The following is a 21,126-nucleotide window of genomic DNA, read 5'->3' on the forward strand; positions in this document are numbered from 1 at the left end:
CTTTTGAGACTTGGGAATCCCAAGGGCTATCCTGGTTAAATTGTTATTTCTTAAATCTTGATATATGATGTAAATATTGTGTTGTACGTGGAATACATAAGCTACATTGGAACTTTGCTCCAATGCTGGTTACAAGAGTGGAATTCAACCAAAAGAAGGTCCAATTGGTCTCCATTCATTTGGAGGTGGAGGGATAGATGAGGGTGGTTAATTATTTATTTGAGATCCTAAAGGACCCGAAAATAAGGTGTGTTTTATCTTTAAGATAATCCTATGAGGACAGAGACCCAGAGGACAGTATTATAAAAAGATGCCAAAGTATAAATTATCTCTATTATTTAATCCCAGGTGAATGCCAAATATTCAGATGTTTTTGCTTTGAAATGCACAATTAATGTTTACTTTTCTTTTTGAAATCACTTCTATGCCATATAATCTATATGTTATTACATGGGATACTAAGGTGCAAGGAGGCAGAATGAGCACACAGTGTGGGATTACAGGGTTCTGTCTTTGTTTTTCCAACTTATTTTGAGGTTCACTTTAAAAACCAGTTGCAGATAACAGCCTTGCTGTATCTCTGTTTCCCATTCTTAAAAGCAGGATGTAACAGGACCATTTAATTCAGGAGACTCTTGAGAAAGGACAGAATAAGAGCTCCTACAGAATAACTACAAATAACACTAGAAAATCTGGCCAATTAAATATGCTTGGCTTTGGAGAATGAAAGATGAGCTGTCTGGGCAAGGGGGCACACGATGGGAGGCGCAGGAAGGGGGAGTCCAGCTCTATAACTTCACTAGGATTCATTCCTAACATGGAAGCTCAACCAATGCCAATTGGTGATTGTCATTTCCAATCTTGAAGAACCGCCTGGGGTGTAAAGAAGACAGGTTGCTTGCTCATGGTCACAGCCCTGAAATGGGGCAGAAGCAAGAGCTGAACCCAGTTTTTTCTGATCCTAACACCAATCCAATACCCTATTCTGGCTCTCATAATAATATAATAATCAACAAGTTTCATGTCGGAAATCCAGCAGTTAGAGAAAAAAATAGAGTAAACATACTGTAAAGCAAGTAATTACTTTATGATTCAGATAATCACTCCCCTAATTAATCTGTTTAGCAAGCACTGATATGCATTTTAGTAATTTAGTCCACACCTAGTTTCAATTTTTCATTTGGGAGGTTTCTTTAAAGCAAAATGCTATATAAAAGCTAGTAACCAAGTTTTCTAGATTGATAATCTTGGTCCAAACTAATCAAATCACAAAAAATAAAGAGGAATTTGAGACTCACTGGGAAAAAATGCTGGCAGTACAATTTTTACTGTATTATAACTTTCTGTTTCATTATTCTGGTTTGTCAAGAAATAAAACATTATGAAAACTGCTCAAGTCACTTTATAGATGTATAAATGTCTATACATTTTGGCTCAGGCTTGGAGTGATTTTATCAACTTAAGAGTTGAAATATATACCAAACACATAAAAAATCCTCAAGGACTTACCATCATATTTTGCTAAGACTGCCTGAACATCAGCATACGCTTGCAGTTCCAATAAAGCTTCTAAAAGGTTTTCATGTATGTTGAACATGCTCAGGAGAGGAAATTCCTTCATTAGCTAAGAGAGAGGGGGAAAAAAGGCTAATTAATGTGGAATTTCAGGCAATCACTTCATTTTTTCCTTTTGTAGAAATATTTCATCTTTGAATTTACAAAGCCATATATGAGAGTTTGAGGAATACTTAAAAATAAACATTTTCCATGATGATAATAATGATAATAAAAAACAAGAATATATACATATTTGTACAGATCTTCAATGTTTGCAAAGCTCTTTCTTCATAATTTTGTAAATTAAACAGTGGAAGTATTATTAACAGCTACATTTTACAGAAAAGGAAACTGAGGTACTGAGGAAGTAAGTAAGTGACTTGACCATGATCACAATGCTAGGAAACATTAGCACTACTTTGGGTGTGGGTCTCCCAACTCTTGGCGCATCACTCTATCCATTTCACCATGCCACCAGCAAGGATTAAGTGGTTTTATACAAGAAGTACATAATGCTATTGTGGTCTTTTTGAGGGCCTTCTCTTTTGATGGTTATAATTATTATCATTATTTTTTTTTAATGTTTTTTAGATGTTGGGTTCCAAACTCTCTCCCATCATTCCTTCACCCAACTCACTGAGAAGGCAAGAAATATGTGAAGTCATGCAAAATATATTTACATATCAGCAATGCTGAAAAAATTATCAATTGAAAAAAGTGTGCTTTGATCTGCATTCAGAGCTCATCAATTTTCTCTCTGATGGTGGGCAGTATTTTTTATCATGCAACCTTCAGAACTATCTTGGATCACTGTTTTGATCAGAGCAGCTAAGTCTTCCACAGTTCATCACTGCTACACTATTACTGTTACTATGTACCATGCTCTAGTCATTCTGCTTACTTCATTTTGCATCAGTTCATGTAAGTCTTCCCAGGTTTTCCTGAAACCATCCCCCTCGTGATTTCTCACAGCACAGAAGTATTCCATTCCTTTCATATACCATAGGTTGTTTAGCCGTTCCCCAATTGATAGACATCCCCTCTGCTATAAATATTTTTGTACAAATGGGTCCTTTTCCCTTTTTTTGATCTCTATGGGACACAAAGTGAGTAGTAGTATTGCTGGAATAAACACATTAAAAAAAACACATAACAAACACATTAAAAAAACCAAACAAACCACAGTTTTATGCCCTTTGGCCAAAGTTCCAAATTGTTCTCCAGAATGTTTGAACTAGTTCACAACTCCAACAACAGCACATCAGTGTTCCTATTTTGCCTATCCCATATCAGATAGGGGATTTTATTTTTCTCATTCTCCTTGGGGATCCAAGACATGCCATAATGGTAGGCAAAGACGAAAAACTATGGCACAGCAAGAACTGGAAAATACATGGAAAATATATTTTGCTTTGAAGGCTGAAAATACCCACCTCATCACTACCAATCCCTGTCTCTCTTCTCCCTTTGTCCTTTCTTGGACTTTACTTCTTTTAAATCCTCCATCTCTTTAGAAAATGCCAAATTAATTTATCTAAAGTATTGTTCTGTTCCTGCCATTCATTTCCCATTAATTTCTCAGAAATCGTGAGTGGCATCCTACTGTCTCCCCCACAGACCCAAATACAGTTCACCTTCCTTATTCCACCTCTAAGGTCTTCTAATAGTCGCTCCATTTATGCAGTAATATATCTCCTAAGACCCCAAAGAACTGGCAGATGCGGCTGCTGAACTACTACTGTCAATCTCTGAAGGGTCTTGCAGAATGTGATAGGTGCCATGATACTGGAGAAAGCAAATGTTCAAATTTTGAAAACAGGGAAATGGCTTGAGTCTGAAAATGAGAGGCCAAGCATCTTAATATGGATCTTGTACAAAATTCTAGAACAATATGTCTACACTAAGAAAGGGAAGCTTCATCACTGAAAGCCAGCATGGATTCATCAAAGAGAGGTCACTCAGGCTAACCTCACTTTCCTTTTTCCATGATATAAACAGATTTGTTCTACCTGGCCCTGAGAGGCAGGAACTAGAAATGAATGGAAGTTGCAGAGAAATAGATTTTGACTGAATGTAAAGGAAAAAGTTCCTAACAAGTCAAGCTGTCTGAATCAGGCTACTTTGGGAGGTAGTAGGGGGTTCGCTCTTCAGTACAAGCCGCTATGGAAAGGCTAGATGACTGTTTGGTCAGGTACGGGTCAGACAGGATGTCTGTAAGGGCCTATTTATCTCCAGGACTCTGTGACAACATGACTTCAGCCTATCCCTCAAGCTTACATCTACAACTATTTGACTTCAGTCTAAATAGTATACAGGCTATAATATATTCCAGCCAGACTAGCTACTCATTCTTCTCATAAATGGTTACTTGACCACCTCTGCAACTCTGACCACAGGCTCCTCTGGGATCCTCCTCTCTCATCCCTTTCTCCTCATTCCCACTTTGTACTGTTTCTTGCTGCAGTTCTTGCCTCTTTCAAGGCCAATCTCAAATGCCACTTCATCCATTATTCCATTCCCTGTTTTTCCCCAGTGTGATGTATTCTTTCATTTTCCAGAAGGGCCACAGAACTTTGTAACTTTCTTATAGTATCTGCCATCTTTTTCCTGGTGTGACAGCTGTTTGTATATGTCTCTTAGATACTCTAATTCAGAAAGTTTCTGGGCTTATGCTATCTCATTATATTAAAGGGAGTTGGACAAAAGGATGTCTTGTATGGCTCTTTCATCTCTACAGTCATGTAATTCCTCAAGTAGAAATTAGTTTTTGATCTTACTGGAATAAAAAGAAGACTGATCAGCTGCTATTTTTTTTAATGTTTAAAGGATTCTGAAACTTATAAAGCTCAATTTCAGAAAAATTCTTAGAAGGGCTCTGGGAGAAGACAGTACTACCAAATCACCCTACTATCAGATTTCACAGAATGCTACTTGCTAACTGAAGGACCTTGGGAAAGTCCATTCCCTCCCTAAACCATAGTTTCCACATCTTTAAAATGATTAGGCTAAACTAGATAATTTCTAAGGTCTTTTCCTACTGTCAATCCTGTAATACTATGGTTCTTGTTCCTTCTCCCCTCATTATTTAAAACTTGGTCATAATAATTCAACAAGGTTAGGATTATATTTTCTGTATCAGCTGATGTTTGACTTTCCTTCCTTAATCTTCTCCTACAGAGAAATCTTATCATCAATTTTCTAAATTATTATTCTACTAATGAAAATAGCATGTATTCCAACAAGAATGCAATGGAGCTATCCTTTGAAGGTAACACATCTAATGCATCTTTCCTTGGATAATCAAAGTTTGGGGGGAAAACATCTAATTCATCAGCAAGAACTTAGCAAGAATTCACTGAATGCAATGGTCTGTGCTGTGTACTCAACTGATTCCTTCATCCTACATCAGAGATGTTTGTAATTTCTTTTAAAGAAAAAAATTTATATACTATAACCCGACAAAACAAATAAAGCTGTGGAGTTCCAGAGAGCACTGTGTTACAAATCAGCCTACCAAGAGGATTATCATTTCCATGAGAGTGACCACCTTGCTCTCGAGGTCTGCTGCAATTTAACTGAAAGACCATGCCACCAATTACTGATGTTCTGCAACCAATAAAACACTTTGTACTCTGGTTCACTTTGATTGCTGCTGATATCACTCTTTGATTTTTTCCCCCTAATTAGGCTCTTTTTTGAGATAAAGCTCTGTGTTACCCAGCATTCAGCAACAGTCAAACCATTTTCAAAATCGCCATAATTAAAACATGAAAATTTTGGACCAATAATGTTCAGGTAAAAGTCTAATCTTAACAAACTCAAACTTATACTATAGTTTCAAACAAAACTAAAACTCCAGATGGAAAAAAAAATGTAAATTTTAAACTTCACAATCAATTCACATTACAAACTACACAGATAGTATGGACTTGGTTCATGTCATGGGGGTAGGGGGCAAGTATATATAGTCTCATGATGTCTCTCTTGTAGGAATAAGATGCTAGAGCCACAAAAGTTAGGCCCAGGAGAAAAGTGAAGAGGCAGTGTGGTGCAGAAGATAGAGTATTGGATTTGGAGTCAGGAAAACCTGGGTTCAAATCCTTCCTCTGATATTAGCTGTATGACTATAGTCTAGCAAAGAAATAAATAAGCATTTATTAAGTACCTATTATGTGCCAAGCACTGTGCTAAACCCTTTTATAAATATCATCTCCTTTACAGCAACCCTGTGAGGGAGGTACAATTATTATCCCCATATTATAGATGAGGAAACTGAGGCAGAGGTTAAGTGACCTGCCCAGGTTAACTTAGTAAATATCTGTGGCTGGATTTGCACTCAGGGTCTTCCATTTCTCTCTCCACTATACTACCAAGCTCCTCTAGGTAGATCACTTAATCTCTTTAAGCCTCAGTTTCTACATCTGTAAAATAAAGGAATTGGATTACATGGCCTCAAAGATGTCTTCAAGCTCTCACTTTATGATCAAGCTAGTCCAACTCATGTTATAGATAAGGAAACTGAGGCTCCATAAGGTTAAGTGACTTACCTGAGGTTACAAAGACAGTAAAATCAGCAAAGATAAAATTACCCATTTCTCCTAACTCCAGGTCCAGTTTTCTTCTCACTATACCATGAAGCTTAAAGTCTATGCTTACATAGTTCCAAAAGGAACCAAGGAAGTGCATTTAAACTATAACAAAGGAGCAAATGTTCTAAAGGTAATTATGTAGTCCATGTGAAAATTTAGCCTTTCCTGTTTAATTATGTCCATGTTTCACTCTTAAAAGCTTTTTAGGGTCAAAAAATCCCCAAAAACCTGTTAGAGGATTACAAATAAAATGAGCTGCTGAAGGACACCTCACCCTTAACAAACTTATTCCTGCCATGCGGCTGCTGTAACCTAACTGGCTCCAAAGCCCCTCTGGAATAGAGAGTAAAAAATCAGTTCTTCTTTTCTTGGACTAGGCCACCATTATTTCCAAACAGTCTCAGTAGGGTCCAGTTAGACATCTTATAGATAGGAAAAGAACCAAAGGAGCAGTGGCAGGTAATCCGCTATGGATGATTTCTGAAAGGATATGAGAAGATAGAGAGACATTTTATTCTGTATGAACATGGAAGAGACTGAAGAGCCATCCAAGTATGTATCAAAGTAATGAAATTTCATTAGATATGTGCTTTCTGATGTAAGTCTAAAGAGTAAAAGTGTGGCAGCTGGGTTTTTAAAACTATTTTTAACTGTTAACAGGGAGACAGATTTCTCTTCTTTCAGGGTCTGGCTTTACAACACCTTGAATATAGAGTACTTTAACTAGTCAATATGACATACAAATATATCTAAGTAAGATCTCCCCAAGTTAAGAATTTAATACCTACATTTGTAGCATAGTACATAGAATACAGAAAAATTCTAGAATGGTAGAAAGATAATAATCTTGGTTAATCTATAACTCAAAATGTTATTTCTCAGTTCTCTATCCTTATTACTAGCAATAGTTTCAGTGATAGTGTGCTGCTTTTTAAAAAACTGCTTTTAGATCTGGGGTAAGTCTCCCTTTTTGCCCATCACAAAGTAATATTTCATTTCCAAAATTCTAGCTTGGCTAATGAGAATATTCATTCTTTAGAAGACCTTCTCACATATTTTTCTCAAAATTCCTAAACAAATTTGAGAGGTATCTTTTGTTCCTCACTGCCCAGAATCACATCAACCACTGGCATTGATTAATGGCTCTCCATTACTCCTATAGGACATACAATAAACAGCACCAGAATATACTGTAGGACTCCAGAGAACCTGATCGGTTAATCATGTTGAATAAAGTGCTAACATATTTATACATTTTAAAAGTTCTATTTGTGCTTTTGCTATGAAGGTTTTATTTTAGATTTTACAGTCTAACATATCTTAGTTTACTTATAAAATACATGATAAAAATGTATAATTCACATGATGGGGCTTTCAGTGAAGCAAAGTGCATAGTTCCCATATCAAGACTATCTAAGAAGACACATGATACAGAGAAAGGCCTTTATAAAAGTCAAGCTATTCTGAATGTGCTTAAATTGTAACACTCTCTGGTAGAGGTCTAAGTTTATTTACTGCCAGCTACATACCCTACACTGGTAATTGCTTTCTCCTGGCAGCAAGAAATTTATCTGCCCTACTCTGCCCAAATATTGAAATTCACAGGGTATGAAAATCTCATTCTTCCATGACTCCTACAATACCTATGGGGAAGAACATGGGATGGGCTAAGGATAGAATTTCAGTTTCAATTTTACATCATCTGGCTATTGTCAGTTCAAGTTTATTTCAATGGAAGAATTTGATGTACTTATGAGGTTACCATTTATGAGCTCAAATTGGGAGGGGGGGGAGGAGAGCTAATTTACTGGATTTGAAATGCTCTCTGGACATCACTTAGGACTGTAGCCTGTATGTGTTTCTCTCAGCTGTTTAAACCCTTCAGGATTGATTTGTATCCACTTAAACATTTTATTAGTTTAGCAGTCCGCATATTGTTTCTTGAGTGAGAAAACTGAAGTGAAAACTTTTGCATATTTGGAGTGAAAGGTAATTAAAACAGATACTCGGCCAGTCAATACAAGTTTGGCCTAATTAAAGTGTATAGAAGTTGGCCTGAGCTACATTCAAACAACAGATTCCACACTGTTAAAAGTTGCAAGTTTATCATTATTCAATTACAGCTGCAAATAATGGCAGGAACAGGAAAACTGAAGACACTATGTATCGTTAGCTATTCCGTCAATGATTTTTACTGACACTTTGGGCCATGAAATGAAAAGAATGAACTGTTTACCAGTGTCCTCAGAGTCTCATGATACCACTAGATTTATTTTTATAGAGCTCCATTTAAACAAAGCATTCGAAAATGTCTTACAGAGAAGCTTCATCATGCACTAAAAAGAAAATGACACTTTCCAGAGTGGATTTAGGGCAAACGTTTACTCTTGTAACTTCTGGACACCAAAAAGAATTGGAATATGAAAAATTTGGCTACAATTTGCTCTACACAATGAGTTTAACTGACCTGTTAGCGACCAGTTTAACTGGTTCTTCTTTAGATTGATAAGTGCTTAAACCGAACTGACTTGTAACATGAATACAGGGACTTTGTCAATATGAATGTTAAAGAGGCAGTTTAATTGAATTATGTAATTACTTAGCATCCATTCTGTGAAATGCACCGTGAGAGGTGCCAGTCATAAAGAGATGCCTCTGCTGTTGGGCATCTTATAGTTTAGTGGGGGAATTTAATATAAGTTAGAATACAATAAATACATCTGAGAAGGGAGAGACCACTTCTAACTGAGGAAATTAGAAGAGGAGGTGGAATTTAAATTGAGCCTTGAAGAATGAGAAGGATGTAAATGAGAGGACAGGATATTACTAGGAGTGAATTTCAGCAAGTCCTTTATTTGACCTCTCTGGCTCTCAGTTTCCTCACATGTAAATTAAACAAACAGCTCATCTGTACTGACTCTTCTACATTTGCTTCTAAATTGTTGCTTTCAGTTCTAAATCTATGACTAAGATACTGGTCAACCAACAGGCATTTATTAGGTATTTACTATGTTCCAGTCATCAAGGTAGGCCCTGGGGACTGGAAGACAAAAATGAACAGTTCCTTCTTCAAATAGCCTTTATCTTATGATAAACTGAGATTGGGAAGCAGAAAGATGACCATTCCCAGTAGGAGAGACTCACACACAAAGGTACAGAAGCAGAAGAGGGTGGGGCAAATCAGGTAATGTCTAGAAATCTGATCTGTCTGGCACATACAGTAGTATAAATATGAATAGGTAAGTTGGAGTCAGATTATGGAGCTAGACAAGTGATTACTTTCTCTGGACTTCTAACACTAGAAAATGAACCTGGGTAATCATCTAAAAACCAAAAAAAAAAAAAAAATCACACTTTTTCCTCAGTCAAAATCATGTAGAAAATATCTCCCCAAAAGGAACTTAGCCTTACAAATACTGACTGAAGAAAACAATTTCCCTCAACCATACCTAGTATCTGAATACCCCTATAATGTTTTACCATCATTAAAAAAATCTGGGACCAATACTGCTCCATAGGAAGTCAGATTAAAAAGACAGGAAAAAAAACCCTAAATTGACAAATTTTCATGACACAGAGTAAAATTCATCTAACTCCGAAGAGTCACAAAGCATTTATATTTTAAGCTTTTTTGTTTCCCAATGTAGAGAACAAGTAATTTTCCTGAGTTAAAGAACTTTCAGGCATCAACAAGTAGATACTAAGACATCCTATAGTATGTCAAGCTACCTTGGGCTTTCAGCTTGCCCTGAAGACAAACATGATCTAGTGTTCTGGGCACAATTTTGATGGAGGGTGGCAGGGTCAGATACATTATCTAGAGTTTCTTCCCAAATACATGAAGTTGGGAAAGTTGCATGAAGTTGTCTAGATGTCTCGCTCTGAAGGTTAGCAGAAGAGCCCATATCGCTAATTACTGGCTTGTTCCAAGACCTGGAACCCATCCTAGCCTGGCACAGGTTGGCAATTGGCTTTCGGACCTCTAAACTTGTCCCTGCGCTATCCTGTATCTTTCTACAGGAGCAAACTTGTCCCTGTCCCAATCTTGTCCTTGTCTTCCTCTGTCCCAAGGCTACTAAGATATATATTGGACATGGTATTTCATGAGTTTTCATATCATAACTTCCCTTCCCTGATATCCTAGAACACATTCTTATACATCCAATATTATTTATTCATCTTGTTATTAAGTTTCTGGCAAATAATTAAGTCCACAGATTATATATGCTTTTAGTTAACTGAATTTTCCTTCATCTTTGTCATACCATATGCTACATATAATTTAGTTATGATTTAATAGTACCAAATGCAGATAGCCTGTGTCTCACTAATCCAAAATCTTGAATGAGAAGTCAGACTTCATGCTTACTATTACCATTGTTAATAATTACAATAGTAATATTGCTGAAAGGCTGCAAAGCAGTCAACAGACACTTTAAAGATCTGTCTTTGACATACACTGGCTTTGAGATCTTGGGCCTTATAAGATCATTTAACCTCTCAGTGATCCAAGCAACGATTTACAATTGTTTAAGTGGCAGAGAAGCTGTTGATCTCCACTGGTACAAGCAATTTTGTTGCCTGGTTGGTTTTGAAATCACAGTCCTGGGGAAAAAATTACTAACATTGCTATTATATCAGCAACTGAATTTTATATATATATAGGTCAATACATGGCCTAATACTGCTAAGCATTAACCTCAATACTTGAGAATAAAGCAGCTCTATGATGTATCCAGGATAGAGTCATATGGAGATTCATTATAGGAGTCCTTTTAAATGATGAATTTCATCAATACATTTAAAATGCAATTTAATTTTCAAATAACTTCGGAGGGAAAGGAGAAGGGGAAAAGATTTTTTATGTAATGCAAGACATACCTGAACTGACTTGACAGAACAATCTAGTTGAGATTACATTCCATTAGGAAATGTGTGTCCAAAATATAACAAAAACTGTCAGTCACAGGTCAGTTAGTCAATACATATTTATTAAATGCCTACTATGTGCCAGGTACTGTGCTAAGCTGAGAATATGCAAAGGCAAAACTTCTCAAGAAGTTCAGTTTAATGAGGGGGGAAGGGAGAAACAACATGAAAATAATTGTACTAACAAGCTCTATATATAAGTTGGAGCTAATCAACAAAGGGAATGCACTAGATTTAAGTAGGTAGGATTTTAGCTAGGACTTGAAGTCAGGAAAGCTAGAAGGTGGAGAGCATTCCAGGCTTGGAGATCATCAAAATCAATCAATATTTCACAAACAAGCTATAACATCTGATTACACAGGTAGCCTGAGAATGCTCAGAGGATCCTCAACCCTAACACCCACTCCCAGTGCTGGCTAGAGGCCCCAGTGATTGTGCCTTGCCCAAGATTATCCTCTGAGAATACATTTAGTCAGCTCAAACTTAAGTAGCTTTTAGGAAGGGATATTTACTAAGATGGTACAATAATAACACTTGATTCAAAATACCTCCCCATGAGAAAATGTCTTTTACACATGGAAGTATGTTTTGCATGTCTCTGTACATTTGTAATGGTTTTTATTTTTCTTGACTTCTCATTGGGTACAGGAGAAAGAGAGTGGAGAGAATTTTGGAACTAAAAATAAAATTGAACAACATCCCCCAATCATCTGAGCTATATTCTCCCACAAGTCCATACAGTGTCCAGGAGCAAACGGTTTGAAGTTTAGAGAGCACATGTGGCAAAGGGGTAATAACTCTCGATTACTGTCATTCCTTTTCTCCTCTTGGGCAGGGGAGGGATCAAAAGTTTCCCTTAGATAAAGTCAATCTGTGTCAATCCATCCTCAACTCTCATATCAAGATAATACCCTCAGATGACTGGGGATACGACTAAGCTACTGATAGAGAGATGGGAAATCCAAAATCTTCTGGACCATTTGAAACTTGCAAAGTCCTAAGAGGGATGTGCTGAAAAGTCACACTTGCCCCTCAACTCCCTTGATAATTTATAGAAGATTCACATGCCTGATCAAGTTTCCTTGCCTAACTAGACATGATTCATGGGCAATGCCATTCCAGCTCAAAGTTCTTTTAGTCCTTGATCTAAAGAACTGTAAGAGATAAAGATATGCTCTAATCTAGTTAAGATATCTAGATGAAAATGGAACGCAGGTGGTTCCCATACCACCTTTGCATACGTAAAATACAGCACTTTTCAATTAAGTCTTGTTACTTTCATCATGGCATATTAGCCATCTGCCTATCACCTTTTCTTCAATATAGTATATGCCACAAAATGTCTTCTTTGCTATTCCTGATATAATTACAATTTTTCTCATTAAGCCCATTTAACAATAAACTGATTCTCAACAACCTTGAGAATCTGTGATCTACCTGGTTTTGGGGTTGCCTTCAGTGAGGCAAGAATACAACTCATCCATGCCTACCTGTCCTATGAGTGTCTTGTTCATACCCTCCTATATATTCACCGTGGGAGCTATGTTCAACATACTAGTGAACTTTCTTGCATTCTCTTAACATTACGTGGACACAGTGGAGCACTATTGCTATCTACGGGTCATCTCCATGCTTGTCACATTACCATCCATTCTTCTCTTTTTATTTATTATACATTTCCTTGATAAAAATTCCATTTCTTAAAAATTCCTAATGATTTATGATGCAATTTGCTCAAACACACTGGTCACCTCTCCACTGTCCCTGTAATACATTTTAAATTCTTTGGAGATTGTTACATCTACACATCACAACCATACAATACTGGTAAAATGTTGGTATTAAAAAGATGGATCTCCATTTCCATGGGAAAAGTCTGGCATCATTAAAGGAACTTCCCAAAGGCCATTCAATCTACTCTCCTTGTGTTCAACTCTTGGCCCCATTTATCTTCCTGTACTGTCTGTCCCAGAAATATATACTAATAGTCAAGCTCTAACAGTTCTTTTTCTAAATATCTGTTATAACACAGGCCTCTTTTTTACATTAGAAAGTCTGAGACAACATGACTAATATGGAAATGTTTTACATAACTGCACATATATAACCTATATCAAACTGCTTATCATTTTGGGGGGGAGAAAATTTGGAAGATTTTATTTTAAAAAAGAATATTAAAAATTTTCTTTACATGTATTGGAAAAAATACTATTAAAAATGGTGTGAGACGTTTTCCATGACTTTATCTTCCCTCGTATCAATTACCTTTTCCATTGATCTCTCCTCCATCACAGAACTCTCTCTATACAATGGGTTTAATCTGACTGCTTTATTCATCTTTGTTCCCTTTATTGTCCTCTTTCTAACCCATGTAACATGTTAAATAATAAAGCCTAAATAATTACAACAGACAAATAGAGCAATCAAACCTTGATCAAAATAATGTACACACTCTTATTAAGGCCAGCAGCAATGCTGGTCCTAGTCTTTCTGATACAAAGAAATTTAATATTCAGTTTTTCAATGTCTCAGGTTCTATTTAGAGCATTTAATTTCAGTAATCAGTCTGCTGGCATAGTAATGATCATATCTTGACTCATGCCAGAATCATTTTCACAGACATTCACTGGGACGTAAATTAACATAATTCATTATATTTAGAAATTTTGTCTTTTGCATTTAATAAGTTACACCTAAAGATCTTAAATGCTTCCAAACACATCCCATTAAATGGAACTCTTACTGACCTCTAAGGGTAAAACTTACCACTGAATCAACCTAATTATCTGATTCCCTTAGAACTTTTCAGGAAAATGATGAAATGTCATGGAAAAAGGAAGTAAGAGCAGTGGAATGAAAACAAACAAAAAAAGACAAGAGAATAAGTAAAGAAGAAAAACAGGATGAAAGGCTGGAACTACAAAGCACATTAAAATTGTGGAGAACAGAAAGAATGCTATCTTAAAAGCTGTATTAAGTATTTTTCTTCCAACATATATAATTTCTAACATATAATAAAAACTTTTAATGCCAGATCCAACCCTATGATGAACAGAAAATAAATTTCCACATGAAGGTTAAGATAGGAAAAAAAAATACAATTTTTCTTTAACAAGTCATTGATTTATTGAAAAGTTTTGCTTATAGATATGAAAAGATAACTGACATTTCTGAAGCTTAAGGAGCACCATTGGTGTCTTCTACTTTTACAAAAGCATTTTACCAAAGGTTTCACTCTCTAAATGTCATGTAAAAGAAAGCGGTCTAGTCTTTGGCATTAACTCCTAACCTGGATGTTTCATTATATATCAAGGCATGTCATTAAATTTAAAAATTTAAAAATAAAAAACTCCAAAAATCAACCCCATTCTCTCTGTCTCTCTCTGTCTATCTCTTTCCTTCTCTCCCCTACCTATCACCTGACTTCTTCCTTGCCCCGTCTATCTCTTTATTGGTAACTTTTTAAAGTGGGCAGAGGTAGGCAGAGGTGATAGGACAACAACACTTGAGGTGTTGGGAAATAAAACAAATGCTGAGAAGGTAACATAAATCCCTGTTCTGAAAGCATATATCCACTCACATATCAAGATTCTGAGTCTGTCGGCTTCTTCCAAAGAACACTCTGTCACCTTCTTTAAAAAAAAGATTTATTTTACCCATGATAGCAGAAACTGATTTTATAAATGACTTTATACTAAGGAGTTGCATTAAATTTATTTCCCTTTACAGTAAAATCTGACTATAAAAGATGACTATGTAGAGAATTCCATATCTGACTCAACAGAATTAGTTTAAAATGGAGCTATCTCAGACACTGTGATGTCTAGATGGAGGAGATATATTGGCTGCGGAGGAGTGATCCTAACGCTCCCCAGATCAAACAATCATACTACACAGGCAATCAAATACTCCCTAAGCTGATAAGTGAGGTTTGTCCTAGGACTAAGGAGTCTGAACAACTTACCTAGAACATGAACCAAACAAAACTGGTCAACCCCAGTGTGGGTCAGTTAACTCCCCTTTGTTTCATGGCCAGAGATTTTAACAACTTGCTAAGTATCAACATCTTCCCTATGTTATTTATTTAGGTGGGAGGCAGTTTGGCACAGTGGAAAAACCAAGGGCTCAGTAGTTACAGCACCTAGGTTCAAATCTTGCCTTTATTACTTATTATCTATGTGACCTTGGGAAGTCACTTAGTTTCCCTGAGTCACATTTTTATTATCTAAAAACTGAGGGGGATTTAGATCATTCTGATCTAAATCTATGATCCTACGGTGCTGTGGACATTTATTTATTACCTATATAACCTTGAACAAGTCCTCAAATATCTCTAGGTCTCAGTTTCTTCACTTATAAAATGGGCTCCCAATCTACGTTCCTAAAACATAACTTATTTATCTGTAGCGAGAGGAAGTAAACTAAGTAAGTCTACTCTAAGGCCCAAAGTCCATCTTTCCCATTTTTTCCAGACTAATGTCGGGCCCACTAACAGTAATCATGTAACTTTTGACATTGTCCCTAGGATGTCAATTACTATTAGTAACCCTGTTTTCTAGAGGACAAAAAGGGATTATTCTATGCACATTCTATGCACTCTGTTGCTAGATTAAGACTAAAACTTAACCTTAACTTGGAGATAAGATTTTGCTAAGAACAAAGAGAAAAGGCTATTTGCTAGCAGAATCACAGTGGGCTAGAACTAGGACCATTTTTTAAAAAAGGAATGTCTACAAACTAAGCTTAAAAATTTTCTTCCAGTAGGTTGCAGAGGGTAGATAGCCACCATCGCAGAAAGGACAGAAATAGGCAATAAAGGCATCTTTGTACCTAAGCACAAAAAAAAAAAGAAAGAAAAAAAAAAGAAAGTAGTTCCAAGTCCAAGTCACCTTTCTTTTGAATGCTCTCTTAGCATAAGCTATATTGTTTAAAGCAGGACAGAAAGTTCAAGAATCTCAGCTTATGCAGTATCTTCAAAGGCATTACATGACACTTTTAGAGAGCTCTAGTCACTAATGTTTACCTGAAATCAAGCCTAAATTTGCATCTTTGCTACTTTTACCTATTGCTCCTGGTTTTGCCCTCTGGAACTAAGCAATATGAATCTACTCCCTCTTCCATATAGCAATCTTCTTCAGATACTTGAAGACAGCTATCATGTCTCCTATAATTCTCCTCTTTTCTAGACTAAAAATTCCTAGTTCCTTCCATCTCTCCTCATAAAGCATGGATATGAAGCCTTTCACCATCCTTGTTGCCTTCGTCTGGACATTCTCAAACTTGCATACTTTCTAAAGGGTGATACACAAACACAATATTCTAGGTATTATCCTCAGAGGACGGTAGGATTATCACTTTCCTAACCTAAAATACTATGGCTTTCTTAATATAATTTAAGATTACATCAGCTTTCTTATAGTATTATACTGTTGACTCTTATTCAGTTTTAAGTCCATTAAAACTTCAAATCTGGTGGGAAGAAGTTGTGTTAGGACCAATAGGAAAGAGTAGTTTTCTCCCACAAACACCCTTTAAAACTTGAAAAATACACCAGAAAAAACAGTTATAAAGAAAACCAAAGAGAATCAGCTAAAAATCCATAATTAACTCTTAGACTTTCAGGGAAAGCATAGAATGGAGATGCCAAGGCAGGAGGAAGGTGAGCCAGACCAAAGCCCAGTTCATGAAGGGGCATGAACCTTAACTGCAGTGGAAGACAGGCCAGCCATGCCTGCGGAAGGTGGGGCCTGCTCCTAGAAACGAGAAGGGCCTAATACATCATCAAGAAGTATGGAACAGAGTTTCACGGAAGCACAAATCCTCAATACAGAAACTGAGACTGGAGATATTAATACAGAGAAGAAAAAAATGAGGAGCACAATGAAGAAATATCTTGAACTGAAAGAAAACCCAGGCAACTGAAGTTAAACCCAGGAAAGAGTAAATCCACACAATGACACAAAGCCTCAGAGGAAAATAAAATGTCCTGGACTACAAGAGTATCTGAAAAAAAAATGAAACAAAAGCTATAAAATGGAAGAGCTAAAGAGAAAAGCGGTAAGGAGAATTAATGGCTTAGGATAGATAGTGGTAAACCTTAGCCTGGAATTGAACTCTGTGAAAATAAAAGTAAGCCAAATAAAAAAACAAAAGCAAAACCATTAAATGACAAGAAATATGAAAATAAAAGATTTTTTAAAAAAACAAGAAAATGCAACATATAATTAAAAAAACTGACATGGAAAACAAACAATCAGAATAACAGAAAATCATACCAAAAAAGATCTGCTACCATATTTTATGAAACAATAAATAAAAACTGCCCAAATCTATGAGAAGCAAAGACAAAGTGAAAACAGAAAGGATTCACTGATCATCTGAAAGAAATAATGAAATGAACACTCTTAGAAACAGCATAGTCAAAATGTGGAAATTCCAGGCAAAAGACAAAAGATGGCAAGCAGCCAGAAAAAGTTCAGATACCAAAGAAATAAAGTCTAGATCACTCAAGACATTTTTTATGAACAAAAGAGAAAAAGAACAAATCAATCAAATGAGCATGCAACTATAATTAGAAAAGTAACAAACCAAAACTTTACAACCTAACAAAAGCAGAAACCATGAAAATAAAAAAGATTAACAAATCGAAGGCAAAAAAATCATTGAATTAGTAAAAAAAATAGAACTTTAAAAATTCTAATAAAATAACTGGTGAATCTGATGTAAAGGATAGAACAAAAACAATTTTACAAAAATAAAAGAGTAAGATTCAAGAGTGAAGAGTAAATAAATCACACTATCAGAAACTACTCTGCTCATATGTGACAACAAAACCAGTAATTTAGGTGAAATGGATAGTTACCAAAAAATATTAAATACCCTGATTAATAGAAGGATAATCAACTATCAGGAAAGAAAAACCTCCCAAGATTAGATGGATTTACAAAAGAATTCTAACAAGAATTCAAAGAATAATTAATTTCAATATTATATAAACTGTATGCAAACTTTTTCATAATATACGTATGCTCTAGAATCTAGATACCCAAATCAAAGTACAGAAAGGCAACAGATCAATGCCCCTAATGAATACTGATGTAAGAAATTACATAAAATACTAAGAAATGAGTGAAAGAAACATATTTAAAAGGCGTATACATCTTTTAGTAAAATAAATATTTTAATTTAATTAATAAAAGATGTATACATTGACAAGGTTGAGCTTTCTTAGGAAATGTAGGTTTGATTCAATATAAGGAAAATTATAAACATAATAGACCATATTAACAATAAAACAGCCACATGATCATATCAACAGATACTGAAAAGGTTTGACAAAAGCCAACATTCATATCCATTAAAACACTAGACAGCAGGACTTTTTCTCAATGTAGTAATACCTGCTTAAACTGAACTTCCACCGAGTCATACCTTCCCCATCCCAATGATTTTGAGCCCCAACTGTCATTGTTCAAACTCCATTCTCTGTTCTCTGCTATCCATCTCCCTCAACTGAACTATGGCACACGCCCCCAGGTCCCACTTTAAGGGTCCCCAGGACCCTTCTGGAACACATGCTGTTATGATTTTATCTTAAGTCTTTTTTTTTCCCCACTCCTTCCATCTTCTTGCTCTCAATGACTCCTGGCTCCATTCCAATGACACATCTTCCGTAACCACCCTTCCCAGCACCGACTGCACTTTCACTCTCCCTCCTGGTCAAAGAAAACCCTCTACATGCACAAAGGATCGCATTCTAAGTCATCTTTTCCATCAGATTTCTCCCTCTGCCATTCCCACCTTCTGGATTATCTTGAATCTTTCTCTGTTCACTGGATGCTTCCCTTCTACCTGAAACCATGCCCAAGTCTCCCCCATCCTCACGCCTCCCCCCCCAAAAAACAAAACCCTCCCTTGTTCTGTTCCTTCCTATTGTCATCCCATATCCTTCATCTTTTTCTGGCTCACCTCTTTAAGAAGGCCACCTACAACTGGTGTCTCCATTTCTTTTCTCTCCCTTTCAACACTCTGACTTTTGAATTCATCATTCAACCAAACTCTTCCTCTCCAAAGTTGTCAGTGCTCTATTAAATGCCAAACTTTAAAGGCCTTTTCTCAATCCTCTCCCCTCTGGATCTCTATGCAGCCTCTGACACTATCACTCATATTTTTCTCCTTGATACTCTCATCCAAGTTTTTATCATAGGATTCTATTCTGGTTTTTCTTCTACCTGTATGACCATTCCTTCTAAGTTTCCTCTGCTAGATCTTCATCCAGGTCACTCTCACTGACTGTGAGTATGCCCTGCACTCTGTCCTGACTGCTCTTTTCTTTTCCCTCTAGACTATTTTGCTTAGCCATCTCATCAGTTCTCTTGGGTTCAGCTGCCAACTCTACGCAGATAACTAAACTCTCAGACCCACTTATTTTTAGCCTCTCTTCCGATCTCTAGTCTCCCATTTCCAAGTGCCTATCAGACATAGTGAACTGGATGTTCAGTAGACATCATAAACTCAACACATCCAAAACTGAGTTTATTAATCCCACCCCCAAATCTGCCTCTCAGCTGTCTAGGCTCAGTCCTTCATTACATATCCAACTCATCCCTCACTCTTACTCCTCATATCCCCCATTAGAATGTGAGCTCCTTAAGAGCACAGACTATTTTTTGCCTTTCTTTGCCTGGCACATAGTAGGTACTTAATACATGCTTGCAGTATGACTAAAGCCAAGAGAAAACATTGTATGTAATGAAGAAAAGTTGGAGGCCTTTCCAGTGATATCAGGGGTAAAACAAAAATTTCGTCATTATTATTATTTAATACTAGTAATAAATAAAATAATTTTTTTAAAATTAACTTTATTATTAACATTATTACTACTACTACTATTATTTAATATAGTATTGGAAATACTACCTCGAGCATAAGACAAGAAAAAAAGTCAAGAGAATAAACATAAGCAAAGAAGAAGCAAAAATATCACTTGTAGATGACACGGTCATTGATCTAGAACAGATATGTCTAACACATAGCCTTCAGAATGTATACAACCCACAGCACTCCTGAGTGTAGCCCACACTGGATTAAAATGTAATTGGGAAATATTTAAGAAAATAAAAATACAATAAAACATAGAAAATTTTACATTTTAAAAGTAAGTCAATGTGCAGCCCACAGAAGTCCTTTATAGGATTCCATGGAGATGTGCGTGTGTGTGCGCGTATGTGTGTGTATGTATAGCCCCTGTTTCTATTTGTGTTTGATAGCACTGATATAGGGAACCCAGAGTCAATTAAAAATTAATTGAAACAATAACTTTAGTAAAATCATAAGACCTAAATTAACTCCACCCAAATCACCTGTGTTTCTATATATCATCAATAAAACCCAGTACTAAATGACATAAAGGAAAATTCCATTCAAAATAATTACAGAATGTATAAAATACACGTCTACATACCAAGACACACATAGAATCTATATAAAAGTAACTATGAAACATTCTTTACAGAAATACAGACCCAAATAATTTGAGAAATATTAAGTGCTCATATGAGTTAATACTATAAAAATGATAATATTACCTAAGTTAATTTATTTATCCAAACCAGACAAATTATCCAAGTTTTTATTTTCTAGAGTTAGAAAAAATAACCACAAAATTCATCTGGAGGAACAAAAGATCAGAAACTTCAAGGGAAATAGAAAGAAAGAAGGGGCCTAGTCATACCAGATCTCAAACTATACTACAAAGCAGTAACCATCGAAATGATTTGGTACTAGTTAAGAAGAGAGGTCAATTAGTGGAACAGATTAGGTATACAACACACAGAAGCAAATGAACACAGGAGCACAGTGTGGGACAAACCCAAAGTTATTCAATTACTGGAGTAAGAACTCAATATATTGACAAAAACTTCTGAGAAAACTGAAAAGCAATAATGGCAAAAATTAGGGTCTCTAACCCTAGATGAACATCTTACGCTATATATCAATATAAACTCCAAATGGATACAAGTGACATCATAAGTAAGTTAAAGGAGCAATG

General features: G+C 36.0%; 1 protein-coding gene across 3 annotated transcripts in view; it reads right to left on the bottom strand.

Annotated features, from left to right (window-relative positions):
- The window catches only part of ST7 (suppression of tumorigenicity 7), a 294,589-nt gene that overhangs the window by 74,439 nt on the left and 199,024 nt on the right, over positions 1–21,126 (bottom strand). For all 3 annotated transcript variants that reach the window (XM_072652961.1, XM_072652964.1, XM_072652962.1), the window contains exon 9: positions 1,510–1,624. In XM_072652961.1, coding sequence (XP_072509062.1) covers positions 1,510–1,624 — 115 coding nt within the window. The remainder of the gene's footprint in view (positions 1–1,509; positions 1,625–21,126) is intronic.

Source organism: Notamacropus eugenii, chromosome 3, assembly GCF_028372415.1.
Source record: "Notamacropus eugenii isolate mMacEug1 chromosome 3, mMacEug1.pri_v2, whole genome shotgun sequence".
Lineage (NCBI taxonomy): Eukaryota > Metazoa > Chordata > Mammalia > Diprotodontia > Macropodidae > Notamacropus > Notamacropus eugenii.